This window comes from Elgaria multicarinata, chromosome 1 (genome assembly GCF_023053635.1).
Source record: "Elgaria multicarinata webbii isolate HBS135686 ecotype San Diego chromosome 1, rElgMul1.1.pri, whole genome shotgun sequence".
In the NCBI taxonomy this organism is placed as follows: Eukaryota; Metazoa; Chordata; class Lepidosauria; order Squamata; family Anguidae; genus Elgaria; species Elgaria multicarinata.
In genome coordinates, this window is record NC_086171.1 from 235,463 (window position 1) to 256,422 (window position 20,960).

Below are 20,960 nucleotides of genomic sequence, written 5' to 3' on the forward strand. Positions count from 1 at the left end.
GCTGGGCTGTGAAATATGGAAATGGCCATGCGGCAGGATGGCTCCTCAGCACCTGCTCCCCTTCAGTAGAGCCAGGCCAGCTCTCTGGTTTGGCAGGCAGCCGAGGGCAATGAAAGAGGAGGGACGAAGGCTAGCACATCGCCGCTGGAGGAAACATCTCTGTGATGGGGAAGGATGCTGAAAAACCCTACATCTCTGCCGCTGTTGTGCCTGCACAGAATTGACCGATGGTGCTTTTCTGCATCTTGCCAAAACATCTGGAGGGCCACAAGCTTCCCACCCCTGCACGTGGGCATCAGAACATTTTCCAGTGCAAAACCCAGATTTTTCCTATGCCTGTTAATTTGCATGGGAAATTTTCTGGAAAACTCACATCACTGACTACCACAAAGATGGGATGCTAAAAAGAGAAATCAACTCTGGTGCTTGATTTAAAGAATAAAATAGTTTTTAACACGTTTATCAAGCACTAGAGTTGATTTCTCTTTTTAACATCCACGCTTATTGGTGCGGTTTTTTCCCTACATCGGCATACCACAAAGATGGAACAGCTGCACAATGCCTTTGGTCTGGGACCTCTAGGAGCCCTCCATCTGGAACCACTCCTGGTCACCTTTCTGTCAGGACATGGCATTTAAGAGGTCTTATTTGAATTCCATAAATACAAAGTTCATCACTACAAAAGCAGTAGAGCCTCACCTGTAGATTTCCATTCTTTCCTGACGCAGCATGGCACTGCTAGCAAAGGCACAGCTAGACTGGAATTGGCCCTGCCATTCTGGCCTTCCGTTCCTGCTGTGTGCACCAATTCCCCAAGGCAGCCTCAGGGAGGGTCTCTTCTGACCACAGCAACACCAGCCTTTGTCTTTCCCTCTATAGGCACTGGGCATCGGGCACCCTGCTTTGCGTCTGCGGTGGGCCTCCTGGGCTTTGTGAGCTTGGCAGCTGTCTGCTGGATTCTCTAACTCTGGCGGATGGAAAATACCCAATTTGGCCATTCAGGGCAGAACCCACCACGAGAGGAAGAGTATTTTGTACCACCTGAAGAGGGACTTCCGTTCTGAGATTGCCATGCCTTCCAACCACTAGGTAATATCACACAATTTGGCTTCAACTGACACTTTTACCTAGTGCTCCACCTAAAATTAATCTCTGGCTTTGCTAATATAAGGGCTGTCGTGTTTCTCTTTATTTTTCTTCTTTGCCTGCTCACGAACCTGCACACTTTGGCCATGGCAAGAGGTAGACCTGAATTACTTTATGTTTTCAGAAATGAGGGTCCGGCTGTTGCTTCTTCGTCTCAGAATGTGAGGTGTAGTCTAATGACTGCAACACCCACCAGTGACTCGTTCATTCAGTCTGCAATCTCTGTTTTGAGAGAGGCTCAAAGTGGCAGACCTGATTTCTTCCAGTACTACCATACTAAAAATTCTATACAAGAGAACATCAGAACATACGAAGTGCCCTGAGGCTGGATCAGACCAAGGGTCCATAGAATCATAGAATCATAGAATAGCAGAGTTGAAAGGGGCCTACAAGGTCATCGAGTCCAACCCATCTAGTCCAGCACTCTGTTCACGCAGTGGCCAACCAGCTGTCAACCAGGGACCAACAAAGCAGGACATGGTACATCAGCAACCTCCCACCCATGGTCCCCAGCAACTGGTACGCACAGGGTTACTGCCTCAGATTCAGGAGGCAGCACATTACCATCAGGGCTAGTAGCCATGGATAGCCTTCTCTTCTCCATTTGTCCAATCCCCCTTTTAAAGCCATCCAAATTGGTGGCCATCACTACATCTTGTGATAGTGAATTCCATAGTTTAACTATGCGCTGTGTGAAGAAGTCCTTCCTTTTATTTGTCCTGAATCTCGGCTTCATGGGATATGACCCCATTGGGTTCTAGTATTTTGAGAGAGGGAGAAAAGTGTCTCCCCGTCCACATTCTCCACACCAGGCATAATTTTGTACACCTCTATCAGGACTCCCCTTAGCCTCCTTTTCTCCAAGCTAAACAACCCAATTTCCATTTCCATCTCAAGGTCACCCTTAGCATTTTGGTCTGGGGGGACGATAGCACATTCCTAGCACTACATTAGTTTTGAGGCCCTGCATTGTCACCCACAGCACTTCTGTGGAAGAATCTGCCCCGTTTAGGCGCTCTAGTCTACTCGACACAATGCCCTCTTTGACGTACACAGCAGCACTGCCCCCCAGTACGCCTTTCCCTGTCCTTCCTGTAGAGTTTGTATCCAGGGATGACTGTATCCCACTGGTTCTCTCCATTCCACCAGGTTTCTGTCAAGCCCACTATATCAAAGTTTTTCTTTAAAACCAGGCACTCCAATTCTCCCATTTTGGCTTGGAGGCTTCTAGCATTTGCACAGAAACCCCTATACACGGCGTCCCTCCCCAGATGTCTCTGGGGTGTCCCTTTTTCACTGTTGCATTTCATAGACTCATAGAATAGCAGAGTTGGAAGGGGCCTACAAGGCCATGGAGTCCAACCCCCTGCTCAAACCCCCCCTCTTTGATTGGCTATCATGTTCTATCCTGTATTTATGGCCTATTTGCTCCCCTTCTACATTGGAACAATCAAAAACATTTTCATATTCGTCTCCTTCAGATTATTTAACCTGAACCAGATGCTTCCCAGCTCCTGTCATCTTTCCCCCCAGGAAAGCTGCTCTGCCACCTTTTCTGTTTAGTGCCAGCAGCCTGGTTCCATTTTGGTTTAAGTACAGCCTGCCCCACTTGTACAGACCCAGCTTGTCCCAGAATGTTCCCCCGTGCCTAACAAATCTGAACCCCTCCTCAGTGCACCACTGTCTCATCCACGCATTGAGACTTCTCAGCTGCGCCTGCCTAGCTGGCTGTGCGTGCAGAACTGGTAGCATTTCAGAAAAAGCCACCTTGGTGGTCCTGGATTTCAGCCTCCTGCCTAGCAACCTAAATTTGGCTTCCAGGACCTCACGACTACATTTCCCCAAATTGTTGGTACCAACATGGACCACGACAACTGACTCCACCCCAGCACTACTATGCTATGTCTACTACGCCAGCTAGACGGTGCATGATATCCGCAACCCTTGCACTTCGCAGGCAATTCGCCATGTGGTCTATACGCCCATCACAAACCCAGCGGTACAAAGTAATGTTGACATACTTAGCATTTTAACCAAATTAGGAATAATGGAGGTTAATTAAGAACACCTCCTTTCAAAACTATCACAATGAGTTGGCCATCTTGATAATGGTGATTGAGCATTTGGGCCTTTGAGACAAGAAAGTTAATGTTGTTTTAATGATTACTGATGGGCCCTGAAGGGGCAGTTCACCTGCAGGAACGTGGCTTGAGACAAAGGTGAGAGGGTTGCTGTTCACAAGACATCATGGGTTAATTTATGCACGGGGCCTGTCCTGTTGTGTTGGTTTGCCATGGGTTGTTGTGTCACATATGAACCCAGATGGCAGGGGTTGTTTGATGGTTAGACAACTCTCAAATAATCCTAAAACAAGCCTTGGAGTATTTGAGGGTTGTCTAAGCCTCCAACTCCGGCCTCTGGGGATTGCACGACATGACAAACCACGGCAGGGTGGGCTGATGTGTAATGCGAACCAGATCACAGAGAGTGCACTTTGCAGTTTGAAAGAGGAACAGAGAGTTGTGTGTTGAAGGTGATGCCCTTGGGATGCAGGATCAGTCTTTCTCGCTCTTCCTCTCAGCCAAAATCCTCAGAACTGAGTCATGCTTCATTTGGGTGCAGGAAAAAGCCAAGCACAGCACGCCTCCTAGTAACAGCCAGACTACGTAGAAGGCACCTGATCACTTTCTCCCAGACCATCCTAGACAGAACCCTTAGGGAAGGTCCCCTGAACGAAGAAACAGGCAGAAGGTCACCAGCTCAAGCAAGGCATGTCTTCTTAAAGCATGTTCCAGCCAAAAAACACATTAGCCTTTTTTGCAGCTGCATCTCATGGCAGACTGCTGCTCATCTTTTGATCAGTTGCAATCCCGAGATCCTTTTCACATTTATTACTGCCAAGCCGGGTATCCCTCATCCTATGCCTGTGTGTTTGTGATTTGCTTGTTTCTTGCCTAAATACAGGAATTTGCATTTGTCTGACGAAATTCATCTCAATTTTCAGCTGATTTGTAGTTGCGATCTCTGTGACTAGCAAACTGCTAAATCAAGTACTCAGATGGATACAAATAAACAAAGTTTTTTATTATTTAAAAGCTTTTCTACGAATCACTCTGCACCATACAACAAAGACATGGCAGCCACCAAAGGGAGGAGATGGGATTTGTGCCTCCCTCTCAGACCACCCCCACCATGCTCCACCTCACCCCCACCCACCCCTGCAGAGGGCCAGTGGGGGCTGGTCCTGGAGAGGCTTGATGGGCAATGATGCTGCCAGAAAAACAACATGTTAAAACAGACACCGAGACTGGAAAACAACACCGCATTTACGAAAAGGACTTTCCCCTGGTAACAGAACCTGCTTGTCTGTCCCCCTCCCCTCCCCCACCCCCACCCTGATTGGGGGGGTGTTTCTGCCTGAGAAACAGGGCTGCAGCCTCACACACAGAGCCAGAGTGCCTCCGGGCGGGGCTGGAGGGGCAGGGCAGGGCAGCCTCTCTGCGTCAGCTCCTCCCAGGCCTTCCCCAGGCCCCTCCAGGGAGACGGGCCGTTCACCTGGGAAAGGTCATGTGCTTCCTACCTCCCACCTGGTGGGCCCACAGGCTGGCTTGGGATGGAGGGGGGGCAGCTCCCTCCTCCAAGCCTGCTAATTGACACTGTTCTGCCCCAGAACAGACTTACTAGTCCTGGTTGCCCGACAGCACCCGGTGGCAGAGGCACGCGTACTTGTCCGCTCCTGCACTCAGCCCTGGTTTGGCTGACGTTGGCCAGCCCAGTGGACTCGCTGAGCCAGTGGCTCTGACCCCAGGGGCCCACCCTGCCTGCCCTGCTCTCGGAGCCCGTCCAGCCCAGAGGGGCTTCCATGGCTGGCCCACCCCTCTGCCAAGTCAGCAGAGCGTCACGCCTGGAGCCGACTCAGCATTGCATGCCTCTCAAGGGAGCTGGAGCTGGGCACCGACCTGGATAGTACCGGTGGGGCCTTTTTCCTGGCTGCCAAAGCTCCCCAGCCCCTCAGGGACCCAAATAGCTGCCTTCCCCACCCACCGCTTGGGAGACAGAGGCAGGATGACCAGGAGGCACGGACCAGTGGCAGAGGCAGCTCCAGCTCCTGCCCCGCCCACATCCTGGGGGAGGGGCATTCGCTCAGCCTCTCCTGCCAAGGCTGCCACACACACTCAGGCCCTTCCCCGACCTGGTGCCCTCCAAGCACTTTGGACTTCCGAGTGCCAACTGCCCCAGCCAGCCTGGCCAGGAACGCAGGGAGAAAGTCTGGAAGGCAGCAGCAGGCTGGGGAAGGCGGCTGTGGTCATCAGTCTGTGGGGGTGGCCAAAGCCGCCTCCCTCCCCCAATCCCGCAACACCATTTGAAAGATGCTGGGGGCTCTTCCTCCATAACAGCCTCCAGCCCTGCATCTGGGGCGTGGCCCTTGTGGTGGCCCTGACAGGCCGCCGTGTCCCAAGGAGAGGGGGGGGGACGCAGCCCATCCTGTGCCCAGCAGGAAAGGGGGCTCTGAGGGGTCATTCCCTCCCACCTGGATACCAGGTAGATCTGTGAGCAGCACACAGCATTGGCCGGGGGGGAGGAGGGCAGGAAGTCAACAGCTGTGCCAGTGTCGGTCGGCATTCCGCTTCAGCCACAGCAGCTTCCACCTGCCCTTGGCCGCTTCATGACGATGGAGCAAAAACGGCCCTGGCCTTGGGCCAACGCCATCCCATGCAGAGTCCTCCCTCACAGGCTCCAGCTTGCACACGGGAGTGGGGGCAGGGAACAGCCTGCGAGGCCCATCCACAGCCGTGCGCACAAGGCCAGGGAGAGGCGCCACGCTGCTGACCCCGTGGCAGAAAGCGTTGCCCGAGCACTCCGTCAACCGGGCTCTGGGCCCGCCCCTGTGCCCCAGCCACTTGGGAAGGGGGCTACACCTGCTCAGGGCCAGATGTGCCAGAAGGGCCAGCAAGGAATGAAAGCTCCCTTCAGGCATACAAGCCCGCAGGCCTCCACTTCCTCCTGCTGGCCCCAGCAAGGCCGGAAGGTGCGTTGCTCTCTGGCTCGGCTGCGGCGCTGGTCTTGGCTATCAAGCCGATGTAACCGGCTCCCTTTGCTAGCTGGTCGGAGGATGCGTGGTGGAGGCCAGAGTGATTTAGGGCATGGCCACCATCCGCTCCAGGATTCCCCCACAAAGTGAGGATTTCTGTGGTACTTGATAGCACACCCCACGCTTGAGGACTGCCACCATCCATCAAAGCACACCCACACCCCGTGTCACACTGCTTCAGAGGGAGGCTGGGGGGCCCTCCTTTGACTCAATGATTGTGGGGACGGGGCTTGTAGAGGGAGGGGCCAGAACTCCGGCCTCGTTACTTCTCTTCCATGGGAAGGAGAGGGGGCTGGGCTGGGCCCTGAGAACGGGCCGGGAGACCACGGTGGCACAGCTCACTGCCTGGCCCATGAGGCCGTCCCCTCTGCCCAGCACGCTGTCGCTTCACAAGCTGCTCCTCACCCCAAAGGCCACCCAGGCAAGTGCAGCCGGCTCAGGCCCTGGTCTCTCCATGGCCTCCATCAGCTCAGAGGGAGAGGCCCCAGTCGTGTGACCACAAGAGGCCCAGCGAAGGAGCAGGGAGCAGCCATCGGCCAGGCAGCCTCCATCCATCCGTCCGTCGTCCTGCTTCAAGGCAGTGCCGCTCGGCTGCCCTTCCACCCTCGCTGGGCTTGACTCCCAAAGGATCTGTGTGTGCTGTATGCAGGCGTAATTCTCCAGCAACTGACGATGGGGACGAACGAGGAGAGCAGAAACCTCCCCCTTCCCACAGCCTGGAATGGCCGGAGCAGGAGGCAGCGGGGCAGGAGGGGTGTGGGGGGCAGAACACACTCTAAAGCTGGTGAGGCTGGTGGTGCGCGGAAGCCCCCGGCTGGTCATGAAGTCGGTCCATGCTCTATGGAACGGGGAGCTACGTAACACTGAGGCGTCCTCCGGTGGAGTGGGGGGGCGGAGGGTCTGCATGACCTTGCCCCCAACCACTTATGTGTTGCGCACCCCCAGAGATTGCTCCAATTCTTGACGCCGCTGCTGGATCTGGAAGAGCAAATGGCCATGGTTGGCAAGGCTGCCACTGCTTTCTGTGTGTCTCTGCAGAGTGGCGGGGGGCCTCCCTGGCCGGCCAGCCCAACTGCCCGCCCCCCAACCCCCATGCCTTTACCTTGCAGTAGAAGTAGCGGCTGACCGCCTCCTGGGACCAGGGCTCCTGGTAGAACTCCGCCCTGCGCTCCTCTTCGGGGTTCCCCGCCACGTCCGTCATCACCTGCCATGCAGAGGGGACAGCCTGTCAGGGCAGCCCCACACAGGCCCCACACAGGCCCACGTGCCTGTGGTGGGAACGAGGCAGGAAGCAGCCCACTGGGCCTCCTCGTCACACTAAAAAACCTGCCCAGCTACACATGGTTGCAAGGGGGGGGGGGCATTCTGAACAGACCGTGATCTGCCACTGAATGGCCTTCTTGAATCTCTACCCCCCAAAAAATTAGATTATACCAGGTATCGGTCAGTATGTCTTAACCTTCCAGTTCAGTATTAACTTTAAATAATTATTTGGTAACCAGTTCTGCCATGTTGAACTCTTTTTTTAAACTGGCCCACTGATTAGCATAGAACTCAGCCGCCGCCCACCCTAACCCCCATGCCTTTTCCTTGCAGTAGAAGTAGCCGCTGTTGTTTTTATACTATTGTTTTTATGTTTCTGATAGTTTTTTAAATTTTGTACACTTTTTAATGTTTACCATTTTTGTACACCCCCCATGTAGCCCCCCCCCCCCGCCCCGCCCCGCCCCCAGGCTGATCTCTCTAGTTGGAGGAATGGTGGTAAAGGGAAGTGATTCAATGTGCCCTAATGCGCTTTGGGAGGGGACAGGATTAAGCCTCTTGCGCAAGCATTGCTGGAATGAAATGCATTGGAGAAATCAGATCTTTTGTGACATCTGGGTAGGTCCTAACGAGGGCGTTGCCTGACTGGACATTGCCATATGGACCAACACGGCTACCTGGCCATTTGGTGCATCTGCTTTCTGAGCCAACCTTCACTGTGTGGTGCTTTTGAAATAGCTTTCAATTATTTTAACCTGGAAACCCGGGGTGGATGGGGGTGGGGGGTGGGAGGGGGTGGCATGGCCACATCTCTGGAAGTCATTCATTGCGTCCCAGCTGGGAGAGCCTGTGCGCAGCAAAGCTGGGTTCCTGACTGAGGGGGCAGCTGGAGAAGGGTTCCCCCACTGGGGAGGACTCCAGGCAGGCAATGCTAGCCTAGTGGGGGGAGGAGTGCATCCCTGTTGTTATCCCCAATCACTCCTCAGAGAGAAGAGCAGGGATTTCCCCATCACCACTGGTTTTTAGGGGGGTGGGGCTTGGGGAAGGGGGCCCGCCCAGGCTGAGCAGGCCGGATGACCTCACTGGTCTGTTGGCCAGAGGTTCCCAGTCCCTGCTGTAAACATTGCCACAACATTTTCTGCCATGCCTCTTCCATCCTCTCAACAGGGCCGTGTTCCACAAAGCCTGCCCGTTAAAACGGCTGCGCAGGTAATGGAGTCCCATGTAGCCAGAGGCAACCTGAAGGACAAACCAGCCCAAATCCAGAACCCGTCCCGCCCACCCCCACCCACCCACCCACTGGCCCAGCTGCAAGCCCACCTTGAGATCCCGGCTCTGGGACCGGAGGAGGTCTTGGATGTAGCCTTTGGGGTCTTTGGAGAAGCTCAGCATGAAATCTCGCTGTATCTTCAACTGGTTGATGGATTCAATTGTCTCATGAATCTGGGCACAGAAGCACAACAGAAGGGCCCCTTGCTTAGAAAAAGGGGGCAATTTGCCACAAGGTCCTCCAGCGAAACCTTTCATGCCCCCCTGCCCCTCCCCCGCACCATTATGGCTTCACTCCACACGCCAGCATGGCCTCCCACACCCGAGCTGGGATCAAGAAAGGACCGCCATCTCGTTTAGGCTGGAGGACCACCACTTCTCTGCCCCACACAAGCTAGCTCATGTGCTGAGGCCCCCCTATCAAAGGGGCCTCTGCCATGGTATTATCAGAAAAGCAGGCCTCAGACAACGTCACGACATCCAAGGTCCATGAAATCCATTGAACCACGGAAGGCAGCCTGGAAAAGAGGGACCGGGAGCATGGCGGCGTGGACGTTGCGGAGCTATAAGCCCCGGAGGAAGCAGCTCCCGAGGAATCCTGGCCAGTGGGGTAGACGCATGTGACGTTGGCTCAGGAGCAGGCAGGCAGCCCTGGGTGGCTGTCACAGCTCAAAGGGGCCCCCATCTCACCCCACATGCCTGTTGCAGTGCCAGCCAGTTATCTCCAAGCAGGGAATGGAGCCAAGCACCCTCCCCATTCCGCCGGCTGTTTCTCTCCCACCCCACATTGTGGATGGCTGTTTTTGGGAGCAGGAGGCTGAGCTGGAGAGGCTCCCTTCGGCCGGGCCAAAGGGCATCAGGGCTGCTCGTCGGACATTCTTAACGAGTGTCTCGGACAGGCCTCTCTTCCCTCGAGAACGTGCCCTGCTCCCTCGATAAAGCCCTCCTGAGCCAGTGGTCATCCATCACCCCACCTGGCAGGACTGGCACCAGTTAGCTCTGAGAAGGGAAGAGAAGGAGGACACGCGCATCCACACACACACACAAAGAGGATCACAATCCAGATCACAGGTGACGCCTGCACCATCCCAGCTCACTTCCTGACAGAAAAGGCCGCTCCATCAATACAGAGAGGGGGCACATGTCAGTGTGTGTAAAATCAGGATTGCCACAAGCAGCTAAACAAAACAACAGCAGCCCACCAGACTGGGTCCAAGGAGGTCTTTCTAGGCAGGCGTTGTGCCCCACAGAAGTGGCCAACAAGCAGCCCACAAGCCCACGGGGACTGAGAGGCATCCTGCCTCTGATCTGGAGGTAGCACAGCGCCATCAGGACTAGTAGCTGTGGATAGCCTTTTCATAGAATCATAGAATCATAGAATAGCAGAGTTGGAAGGGGCCTACAAGGCCATCAAGTCCAGCCCCCTGCTCAATGCAGGAATCCACCCGAAAGCAGCCCAACTTGGTGGCCATCACTACATCTTGTGATCGTGAATCTCACAGAATTGAACTGTGCGCTGTGTGAAGGACTTCCTTTTCATCCATTCTAGATCTCCCTCCACTCGCCACATGGGTTGACCCCACTGGGTAAAGAACATAAGAAGAGCCATGTTGCTGGATCAGAACGAGGGTCCATCTAGTCCAGCACTCAGTTAAAAGTGGCCAACCAGCTCTCAACCAGGGACCCGCAAGCAGAATATGGGTGGAACAGCACCCTCTGATCCATCATCCCCAGCTACTGGTGCACACAGACTTACTCGGATAATGGAAGTAGCACATCAGGACGAATAGCCATTGATCGCCTTCTTCACCAGGAATTTATCCAACCCCCTTCTAAAGCCATCCAAATTGGTGGCTGTCACTACATCTTGCGGTAGCACATTCCAGAGTTTAACTATGTGTGAAGAACTAGCTTTTGTAAATCGCCCAGAGAGCTTCAGCTATGGGGCGGTATATAAATTTAATAAATAAATAAATATGTCCTTTGATCTGTCCCAAATCTCCCACCCATCAGCTTCATGGGATATGACCGCACAAGGTTCTAGCATTATGGGAGAGGGAGAAAAATGTCTCCATGTCCACATTCTCCACATCAAGCATAATTATGCCTTAGCCTCCTTTTTCCCAAGCTAAACAATCCCAGCTGTTGTAACTTCCCTTCACAGGGGAGATGCTCCAGCCCCTGGATCATTTTTGCTGCCCGTTTCTGCACCTATTCCAGCTCTACCAAAAAAAATTTTTAGGTGTTTAGAGCAGAACTGTACATGGTATTCTAAGTGTGGTCGCACCATAGATTTTTTTATAATGGCAGTACGATACTGGCACTTTTATTCTCAGTTCCTTATAATGCCTAACATGGAGTTTACCATTATAACAGCAGCCGCACACTGGGTGGACATTTTCATCGAGCTGTCCAACACAACTCCAAGATCCCTTTCTTGTTCGGTCACCGCCAGCTCAGATCCCATCTGGTTATGCTTGAAGGGGGGGGGGTTGCCCCAACATGCTGCATCACCTTACACTTGCTTACGTTGAGCCACATCTGCCATTTGGATGCTGGCTCTCCTAGCTTGGAGAGATCCCTTTGGAGCTCTTCATGATCCCTTTTAACCCCCTTAACTTCTAACATTATGCCTGGGTTCTAGTCTTATGCCTGGTGTGGGGAAAGGGGCCTAGGAGCGGTTTCTATTCAAGCCACGCATGTGCTCCGTGATGATACCTCCCCTCCACACACACCTCCAAAAATCAGACAGCTCTGCTCTCCAGATTGAAAGTGCCTTCGTCAAGAGTCCCAAAGCCTAAGCCCCCCCTTCTGCCATTCATGGAACTCCCTGCCCCACCCACCCACCCACCCACCGCTGCAGTATTGCAAGCTCCAGCCCCAAACATCCAGAATAGCTCTCTTCTCCCTCCCTGCCCCCCTCCGGCTTCCGCACCTTGTTGTCCAGAGCGGTGATCTCCTGTTGATTTGCTGTTGAGAGGAGGAATCCGCTCATCTGGCCCTTGAGGGGATCCTCCACTTCCACATCGATATCATAGCAGGCCGTCTTCTTCTGATCATTGGGGTCCACACTGTGGGGATGGGGTGGGGGAAAGGGGAGGGGAAGGCAGAGGCCTTCAGAGTCACACGCTGCACAGCTAGGCTCAGGTGGGTGGGGGAGGGGGAGGCACGCAGTGGCCAGGGTAGCCACTCTGTGCCGCGCGCGGCCATGGGCCCATGGAGCTAGGAAGGGGCTATGGTGCTGACTTGCACCCTGCCTGGGGATGCAGCCGGGGGTGGGGCGGGGGCCTACCTTCTGCCCGTGAGGCGGGGGCTCCACCCTTGAGCTCCCATGGCCCATCCCCAGAGGACGGCTCTTCTGGGCTCAGCCAACCTGGCCCCCGAGGCTGCCCTGACCACTAGCTCTGTGTCCTTGGGCCAACTGCCACCCCCCCCCTTGGGCCTCCCTGGGGGGCACCCTCCTTCGTCTCCCCCCTCTGCCCCACAGAGTCAGGAAGCTCCCTTCAGGTTGCTCTCAGCAGGAAGGGCAAAGGATGGCTCACGCCTGACACTCCGTCCTGCCTGAGGGCCTGAAAGGGTTGATGCAGCCAAGGGAAGGGGAGGGAGGGAGGGACACACACACAGAGTGCAGAAGGGGAGCTGGTCAGCACTGCATGGCTCATGCAGGCTACGTGACATGGCCCGGGAAGCCGCACCAGCTAGGCCAGGGGCTGCGGGGCACGTGTGGGCAGCAGGAGACCAAGGTGGGGAGCAGGGCCCTTCCTGGCAAGCAGGGTGGAAGGGGGAGGTGGGGCTGCCGGACCTGATGATATGGTTGATGACAATGGGGTCTGGTGGCAGCAGCAGGTTCGTGAGCCTCTGCGGGATTTCGGAAAACTTTAGCCGTGGGCAGTCAAAGATCTGAAAGAGCAAAGCAGAGGGACATCCCAGTGTCACCTCCCCCGAGGACGTTGGCAGCCGGCGTCCCCTTCCCCACCTCGGAAGGAGAGGCTAGCCCCCGCCCCCGCCCCCCGCCCCAGATCTCACAGGCCGAGGAATGGGGGCGGGCCCCCTCTTCCTCAGGCCATGGGGCACACAGGGGCTGGGCAGCCGCACCCAGGGCCCCCGGAAGGGAGCGCGGTGAGTCAAGGGGAGGAGGAGCCGTTGCCGGCCTCAGGGAGACAGAAAGGCAAGAAGAGCTGCGGCTGAGCCAGGTGGGCTTTGGAGGAGGCGCTACACGGAGAGGAAGGCAAAGGCAGGCCCAGGACCTTGGGACATGGTCTGTCAGGTCCCACACACACCCTGAGGGGAGGGGGGGAGTCCTCCCACCCACGTGTTCCTGCTCCAAGAAGAGGCTTGCCCAAGCAAGGGATGGAGCTGGCCTGGCTGCTCACCCCACCCCCAGGCTGGTCCTGGTCCTTGGGGACAGGACGTGGCATGCTGGGCAAAGAGCCACTCCAGTCCACAGCAAGCCGCCTCCCTGCCCCCGTGGCAGCAGGTGGAGGGGGCCGTGGCAGCAGCCGTGGCTCTTGATCAACATCTTTCCTTGTCCTTCCTCCGCATCGCCCCAAGGCGGCTGACGACCAGGATCGTGCCCAATTCCAGAACGGAAGCCCAGCAGGGGCCCGGCCAGGCATTCCTGCCCCACAGCCGCCCCCAGGGCAGGAGGGGCTCACCTGCTGGAAGTACTTGTCGCAATTGATGTACTCCTTGTCGTGGGAGTCCTGCAGCTTGTTCGTCTTGATGTACTGCCAGAGCGCCTGGATGATGGCGGAGCGCGTCTGCGTGTGGATGCCCAGCAGCCGGGCCAGGCGAGGATCCAGCTTAAACTGTGGCGGCTGCAGCCCAGAGAGAGAAGAGAGAGAAGAAGAAGCCTCAGACGTCGGGACACGTGGCTCGGACATGCCTTTGACCCACGCTTCGGGCCAGCTGGTGTTGCTGGAAACTGCTGCCCTGGAGCTGCTGGGCCAGCTGGTGAAGGTGGGGTGTGTGGAGCGGGTGGCAGCCGCACAGTGTTTCGAGGCACACACCCACCCCCCTCAAACCCACCCACTCACAGGACAGGGGTCCAAAGAGCAAGCTCTTCCCCTGAGGGGTGGGAGGAGGAGGAGGTCCCCCAGTCTACAAAGGAGCCCCCCCCCCCAGCTGGCCAAGGGCAGTGCCATGCAGTTCTTCACAAAGGTGGCTATGCAAAAGACACCTTTGGCTTCTGCCAAAGCCTCTGCCCCACGGCTGAGCCTGGCCCTCAACCATTCCGGGGAGCCCCTCAGCTGTGCTCCAAGCTGGGCTGGGGGGGGGCACAATCCTGCCTCCACGCCGCCATGGCCTCCCTCCCTCCCTCAGGCCAGATGGGCCTGCAGCCCTCCGCAGAGCGCCCTGAACGGCAACCCTAACCCAAACCCGGCTTCACAGCAGCCTCTTAAAACAAATTTAGGGCAAAATGTTAATAGAGAATTAATGAATTAAGGGCTGTTTATTTATTCCTTCCTGACTTATTTATGATAAATATTATTATTTATGCCTCATTTTTCCAGCACTTGTGTCCTTACAATAAATCGGCTTACAATAAGCAAAACAATTAAAATAAAAATAGCAATTAAAAACGCAGCAGCAAGATCAAAGCAGAATTAAGACTAAATAACTAAAACCAAGACTGAAGCAAAGGCAAAGACTGACGGGCCGAGCTGGTCAGCAGTGTCCTTGCCTCTGAAGGGCGGATGGACGAGGCCTCCTGCCAAGGGGCTCTGAGAGCTCAGCACCTGAGTGACTGGGCAGAGCGCAGAACCCTTGCCAAGCGTCACTCTGCACCGGGCACAAAAGGAGCCTGCCAGCCGGCACGCCTGCCTCCACTGAAGCCCCTGTGGCCGCTGAGCTTTGGGTTTCTGGTGGGCCTTCCGCCAGGGTAAGGCCTAAAAGGAAGGCCACCCGTGGGCCCACCACCAACCCCTGTCGACAACGAAGGGATCCCTTCCTGGGCATCTTGCAAAGAGCCCCAGCTTGGAGGCTGCCCCTGGAGCGTGGCCCACAAAGGCCTCCTCCTGCTGCGCCCCATGGCTGTTCCTCGGCCTTCACCTTCCAGGGCCTTGCTCTCCCTGGGCGCTCCTCGCCTCATCAGCCGCACTGGCCGCAGCCGGAGGGCCTCAGCCATTTGGAGGGGCTCAGCACCATCGCAAGGCCAGCGTGCTCTGCCACAACCAGCACCCATGAAGCCCCTCCCCCCCCGACCTGGTAATCCAGCATGAGCAGGAGGGTGCAGCGGACGCTGACGTCCCCGGGCCTCTTCACCTGGAACCCATCCGTCTCCTGGGTGGTGGGGGTCCGGTGCCACTGCCAGAGACAAGCACATAAAGAGCAACTCAGCACCCGCCCTGTCCAGAGACTCATGCCATAGTCAGGCGTTTAAGCCCCCTCCCCACCTGGGAACTCCACACACTCCTCACTGTGGCCCACCTTTCCTTCACACGTCACACATCTAGGGTAGCACAGATCGGTGCTTCCCTCTGATGGGCCCATGGATTCTGCTGGGTTTCACGCCAGGCGGAGGGGCAAGGGGCTGCCACCTGGCCGTGCCAAGCGCTCCACCTCTAGACCAGGGTGCACAAACTGCAGCCCCCATAGGGGAGGGGAACCATGGCACCACCCAATGCTCCCCCCTGCCAATTTCTCCCTGATTGCACTGTGGCTCCCCCCACCCGCAGAGATTCTGGAACAACTGGGCATGTTTAGCCTAGAGAAGAGAAGACTGAGGGGAAACATGATAGCACTTCTTCAAGGACTTGAAAGGTTGTCACACAGAGGATGGCCAGGATCTCTTCTCGATCCTCCCAGAGTCCAAGATGAGGAATAAGGGGCTCAAGTATCAGGAAGCCAGATTCCAACTGGACATCAGGAAAAACTTCCTGACTGTTAGAGCAGTACGACAATGGAATCAGTTATCTAGGGAGGTGGCGGTCTCTCCCACCTGAGAGGCCTTCAAGAGGCAGCTGGATAGCCATCTGTCAGGGATGCTTTAAGGTGGATTCCTGCCTTGAAGAGGGGGTTGGACTCGATGGCCTAATAGGCCCCTTCCAGCTCAACTATCCTATGAATCTATGTCCACAGCATTCCCACAGTCCACAAGGGAGGTTACCCGATCAATGAATGAGATCATTTGGGTCATGACATCGTCTAAAGAACCCATAAACAATTGTGAGTAAGGGATGATGAGTGCGTGATCAACGCCTCGTATAGAAAAGCCCCAAATGATTCAAGGCTGCAAGAGTGGGCTGAGAAGAATCATAGAACAGTAGAGTTAGAAGTGGCCCAGTGGGTGGTGGTCCCAACCAGTCCTGCTAGGAGGGGAACCCCAAAGTCCCAGGACAGGGCTGAGCTGTCCGCTGCTTCTCCCGTGCCTTCCGTTTCATATTTGCAGAGGAAAGGAACTGGAAGCAAACTTGACAAAGGGCTCAGAAGGCCAGTCTTTGCCGTGAGCATTTCGCCCGCAGGACAGTGCCACCCATGTATACTGGTTTGGGGTGTGGAAGGCCATGAAGCTGAGTGGCCTGAGGCAAGCCACCCACCTCTCAGCCTCAGTTTCCCATCTGTAAAATGGGATTACCTAAGTCCTGCCCCAAGTTGATGACAGCAAACGCATCTTGCATACTAAGAGCACTACAGCTCTGGTGAATAACAGAAGGGAAGGGAAAGATCCCGATTTTAATTGCACCAGCTGGCATTACCCGTGAGCCTGAAACAAGCACCCAGTAGGACAACGCAGAAGGAAAGGGGGAGGAGAAGGGGGTCCTCACGGGCTGCACTTCTGCAAGGCCTGGCTCCTGCCTTGGGCGGTGCAGCCCACTTACCTCCACCAGGTGATTGTCCGGTCCATAGAGATCCTTGTCCAGCTCAATGACCAAACTCTTGAAAAAAGAGGAAAACTTCCGCTTCTGCTTACTGAGCTGTGAAATCAGGAGGGAGAAGCATCAGCACCCAGAACTGCAGGTGGGAAACAGCGAGGCGTGTGAAGGGCAGCCTCCCTCCAGCAAAAAGGGGGCCCGTTCTGGACAGGGGAGAGCCCGAGGAGGGGGGCACAGGCCTCTCCTGCTCCCCGGGGAAGAGTGCCCAGGCCTCATTGAAGCCCACCTTCATGGGTCCTCCCTCCTCCCTCCGCCTCAATTGCTCCAGAGACCCGGATGTTCTTCCCTACCTGGGGACCTCGCCCTCCTCTTCTGTGGGGCCTTTCTCTAGCAGCCCCACTCCTGCCCCCTCGCTTGCCCTGGACTCTGGCTGCCTCCCTCCCCCCTGCCGCTTGTCACGGGCACCATTCCGTGGAAGCCAGCAGTGAGCGGCATGGGGTGCCCTGCGCTGGCTGCCGGGCGTGGCCGGGCTTGGCCTCCCCCGGAGGAACTGGGGCCAAGAGCTCCACGGGGCACACCGAGACCGCCTGGTACAGCCCTCGCCTGCCCACCCTCCGTGTCCTGCTCCAGGTCCACTTCTGCCTTGGCTGAGGGCCTCCTCTGCACGGCCCCTCCGGAGCGGCTGCGTCCGGCCCAAGCAGCCCCCGCCCAGCCAGCAGGAAAAGAGACGGCGGAGAAGGACGGCCCGGGCGTACATCGTCCAGCAGCTTGCCCTCCACGCGCAGCTCCCACGAGGCAATGCTGCCCTCCGAGTCATCCGCGTCCGATTTGGCCGGGTTGAAGGTGTTGGAGATGTAAAGGCGCAACTTCCGTTTTTGCTGTTGGATAGACAGACAGACAGACAGACATCAGGGCCAGCGAAGGGGGTGTGTGGTCCACGCCAAATGCCAGTGGCTCCCCAGCTCCGCAAGGGTCAGCCCCCACAAGTGGGCCCATGCATCCCCACCCCCACTGTGTCCATGCCTGTTCATGGGTGGGGGGACACACGCTCTAGTGGCCAGCAGGAGCAACAGACGCTGACCCAACAGCCAATGCCAGCCTCCAGGACCGCCCTTTGGCCAGAAGGACAAGCAAGGATACAGCAATGCCAGACTTGACCATCCACAGAGGGGTTGACAGAAAAGGCAAGTGTGATCAGCGATGGAGAGGAAGCCCCCGCCCTCCTGCTCAGGGGCCTTTCCAGCCAAATCCAGAGGTTCGGGGGCAAACCCGGCTGGAGCATGTAGCATCCCCTGTGCCTTGACCAGTCTGGGCCAGCTGTTTCTCTCCAGGGGCCAAAGGACTTCTCAGACTCCCTTGTTTTGCACATCTGCACCGTCCTCCCCGATTTAGCTATTCGGTGATGTAGAAATGCAATAGAGGAACAAATCACAAATTGACTCTCCATGCCACACGCACCCTTCCTGGACGGAGGAACGTCTCACAGCCCTCTGCTTGTGTCACCTGGCAAATAGCAGCAGCCTGCAAGGGGGAACTCACACTGACAACGCATTTCTGGAGAAAGGGCCTGAGGACACTTATGGGTTTTAATCCTAAAGAATGAGGAAAATGTACTCTGCACATGGTTAGAAGGTGCCTGATATCCCAAGTTGATCAGGTTCATGACTGATTACCTGACCTTCACAACCAGATTTTGTAAAATTTTATTTTTCACGTGTATATCCCAGCACATGGCCTGTTAGAAGGCCCCACTGGACAACTCACAAAGGACAAAAATTAGCATATGATCACCAAATAATAAGAAACGCATAATCATTAATTAAAGTGCAGTAGTTAAAACTACAGAATAATAAAATAACACAAAGAAAAAAACTAAAATATGTATAAAATCAACCTAAAGCAGCATCCGCCTCAACGAGCGAACTCCTCCTTGAAGGAGAGTGTAAACCCAGCAGCTCCCATCCCACAATACATGATCAGCAAATACCTAAATCAACCCTAAGGCAAAAGGCTTACGCACGACAGAAGGACCCAACCGCCAGGCCACGGTGGAGCGTGGCTCCAGCACTGAGGCAGGCAGGTGGGCAGGTGGGCAGAGCGGTCACTGCTTGGAGCGCTGAGGGAAATCACCAAGCCCCATCAGGAATGGGAGCGGGGTGAGGGAAGGGAAGGCTCTTTCCCAGTGGGAAAAGGTCCCCTGGCAAGGAGCAATCCCTCAGCAGTGGCGGCAGGGGCCTGGTCCCCACAGCATGGAGTGTGTGTGTGTGTGTGTGTGTGTGTCGTTGTCGTCCCCCCCCCCCCGCCCACCCACTGCTCGTACCTTCATCGGTCTCTTCAGGGCCTCCTGGATGTCCACTCGCTTTCGCATGATAGTCTGGTCCAGTTTACGCTCAAAGGCCAGGAGGTCCATGTAGGCTTGGGACTCGGGGACCAGCTCCCGGATCTGGCAAGGGAGTGGCATGAGGCACGTCACTGGAGAAGAGGCACTCCCACCAGGCCGGGCAGCCTGTCGGAGCGGGGCCTTGCTTCGCATCACCTCTGCTCAGACTGAGCGGAAGGGCTTCCACGTGGGAAGCCGCTCTCCCTTCGCCACACCAGCAGAGAAAGGAGGGCTCTGCCCAACCAGGGGGCAGAAGCTGCGCGGAGCCCAGGGGCGGCTCGCACCAGGCCCACGCAGGTTCAGCGCTGGAGCACGCAAGCTTTGAATCTACGCACAACTCTCTGTGCAAAAGCAGTGACTGTGGGGAGGCCACCGTAGCTCATCCACTGTTTTATGGGGGTTCCAGCGGTTTTTCTCACCAGAAAAAGCCTGACTTCCTTGAGAAAGAAAGAGAAATGCAACCTCCCGGGTGCAGATGTGCTCAGCGCTTTTTTTAAGCCGTGGTTTTTAAGCCGTGCTCTTGACATTGGGCAGGGAGCCAACCAAAGCATGGCACACATTTGGCCAAGACTTCTGCCCATTTCATCACCTTTTTTTAAACACACACACACCATCTTGTAAGTAGTGTTAAAATACCCTTTCAGGTAGTGTGTGTGTGTGTGTGTGTGTGTGAAATAACACCTAAATGAAATGAAAAAATATTTTCATTTTGGTGTCACTCTGGTTTCTCCAAGGAGGAAGAGCAGTAAAAATATTTTAATAAATAAATATCATGATATAATGCAACATATATATTAGCGTTATAGCCTTATAGAGGGGTATAGTGATATAGCCCTATAATTAATCTTTTAAAAGTATTAGAGCAGTATAAGGCTGTAATGTTATAGCCTTATAACACTTTTTTTTTTTAAACAACTTGAGAAAACCACCTTTCTGGTCACCCCCGTTAAGCACCTTGCTAAAGTGGCTCAAAAAACCCCTCACGCCCCCCCTGCCCCCATCATTCATAAGCATATATGACTAGAAAGAGGCGTTTTGGTGTGACTTATAAGATACATCAAAAAAATAAATGGGCGATACAAATGGAAGCTGCAGAGAGCTTGCTGGGGCTCATCCTGTGCCTGACACGTCACTGATGCATTTGAAAATGGGACTCTAGGAAATAGGGGGAGGAAGGAAACAGAACCGCCCGAGCCGGATGCGTTGCGTTGGCAAAGAACCCGGGTGGAGCCGCGGAGCCATTGCCAACCACAGCCAGGAAGGAGAAAGTGTGCAGGTGTGGCTGGCTCAAGCCCTATTCAGGAGTCATGCTAAGTGGAGAAATGCACCACGCGAGCAAGAATGGGGCCACGCTGAATAGACCCCACCCACCCACTCCAATGCACCGTCACAACGCAGCTCTGCCCGTAGGCATCCCAGTGTACAGCGTGAACGCCTGCAGCTTCCCCACAACTCGGAACCCAGCACCCTGTGCGTGTGGATACCTATGGGTGGCGCTACATTATGATGTGATGCCAGGACTACGCAACGCAGCCCCATTCCTGCTCGCGCATGGTGCATTCCACCGGCATAACACCTGAGTAGGGCTTTAGCCAGGCAGGCTCCAGGGGATCACAGCTGTGACCAGATGCTGCCATGCTTCTGGTTCATTTTTGTGAACCGCCCAGAGAACTTCGGCTATTGGGCGGTATAAAAAATGTAATAAATAAATAATAAATAAATAAATAAATAAAACAGCTGGGAGTTTGGCTCACGGCACCACCAGACAGGGATACACTGGGAATGAGCCACTTCTCACCCAGGAGGCCCCCTGCACAGTCCCCCAGGCGCAGACGGCGCCATGCCCTGGCCCATCGTACAAGAAATGGGGTTGACGCTCCGGGGCGCCCGCACACCTACAGGGAGGGGAGGAGCCCCACAGTTCCCGGCGCTTCACCATGGAGTCTGCCACAACCTCCACGTTGCTCCGCCACCGCGTACCCCTGGCTCAGCTACA

At 55.5% G+C, this 20,960-nt stretch overlaps 2 protein-coding genes across 5 annotated transcripts in view; one reads left to right on the forward strand and one right to left on the reverse strand.

Moving 5' to 3' along the window:
* SUSD2 (sushi domain containing 2) overlaps positions 1-1,485 on the forward strand; it is a 52,178-nt gene extending 50,693 nt beyond the window's left edge. For both annotated transcript variants that reach the window (XM_063139813.1, XM_063147427.1), the window contains exon 14: positions 880-1,485. In XM_063139813.1, the coding sequence (XP_062995883.1) occupies positions 880-965 (86 nt within the window). In that variant the 3' untranslated portion in view covers positions 966-1,485. The remainder of the gene's footprint in view (positions 1-879) is intronic.
* Positions 1,486-4,640: 3,155 nt separating this feature from the next.
* SMARCD3 (SWI/SNF related, matrix associated, actin dependent regulator of chromatin, subfamily d, member 3) overlaps positions 4,641-20,960 on the reverse strand; it is a 32,893-nt gene continuing 16,573 nt past the window's right edge. For 2 of the 3 annotated variants that reach the window (XM_063121608.1, XM_063121619.1), the window contains 10 exons: positions 18,905-19,027; positions 17,196-17,462; positions 16,591-16,686; positions 14,975-15,076; positions 13,426-13,587; positions 12,573-12,670; positions 11,706-11,841; positions 8,822-8,944; positions 7,341-7,442; positions 4,641-7,216 (listed from right to left, as the gene is read on the reverse strand). In XM_063121608.1, the coding sequence (XP_062977678.1) occupies positions 7,163-7,216; positions 7,341-7,442; positions 8,822-8,944; positions 11,706-11,841; positions 12,573-12,670; positions 13,426-13,587; positions 14,975-15,076; positions 16,591-16,686; positions 17,196-17,462; positions 18,905-19,027 (1,263 nt within the window). In that variant the 3' untranslated portion in view covers positions 4,641-7,162. The remainder of the gene's footprint in view (positions 7,217-7,340; positions 7,443-8,821; positions 8,945-11,705; positions 11,842-12,572; positions 12,671-13,425; positions 13,588-14,974; positions 15,077-16,590; positions 16,687-17,195; positions 17,463-18,904; positions 19,028-20,960) is intronic. The other variant, XM_063121613.1, reaches the window with a different exon arrangement.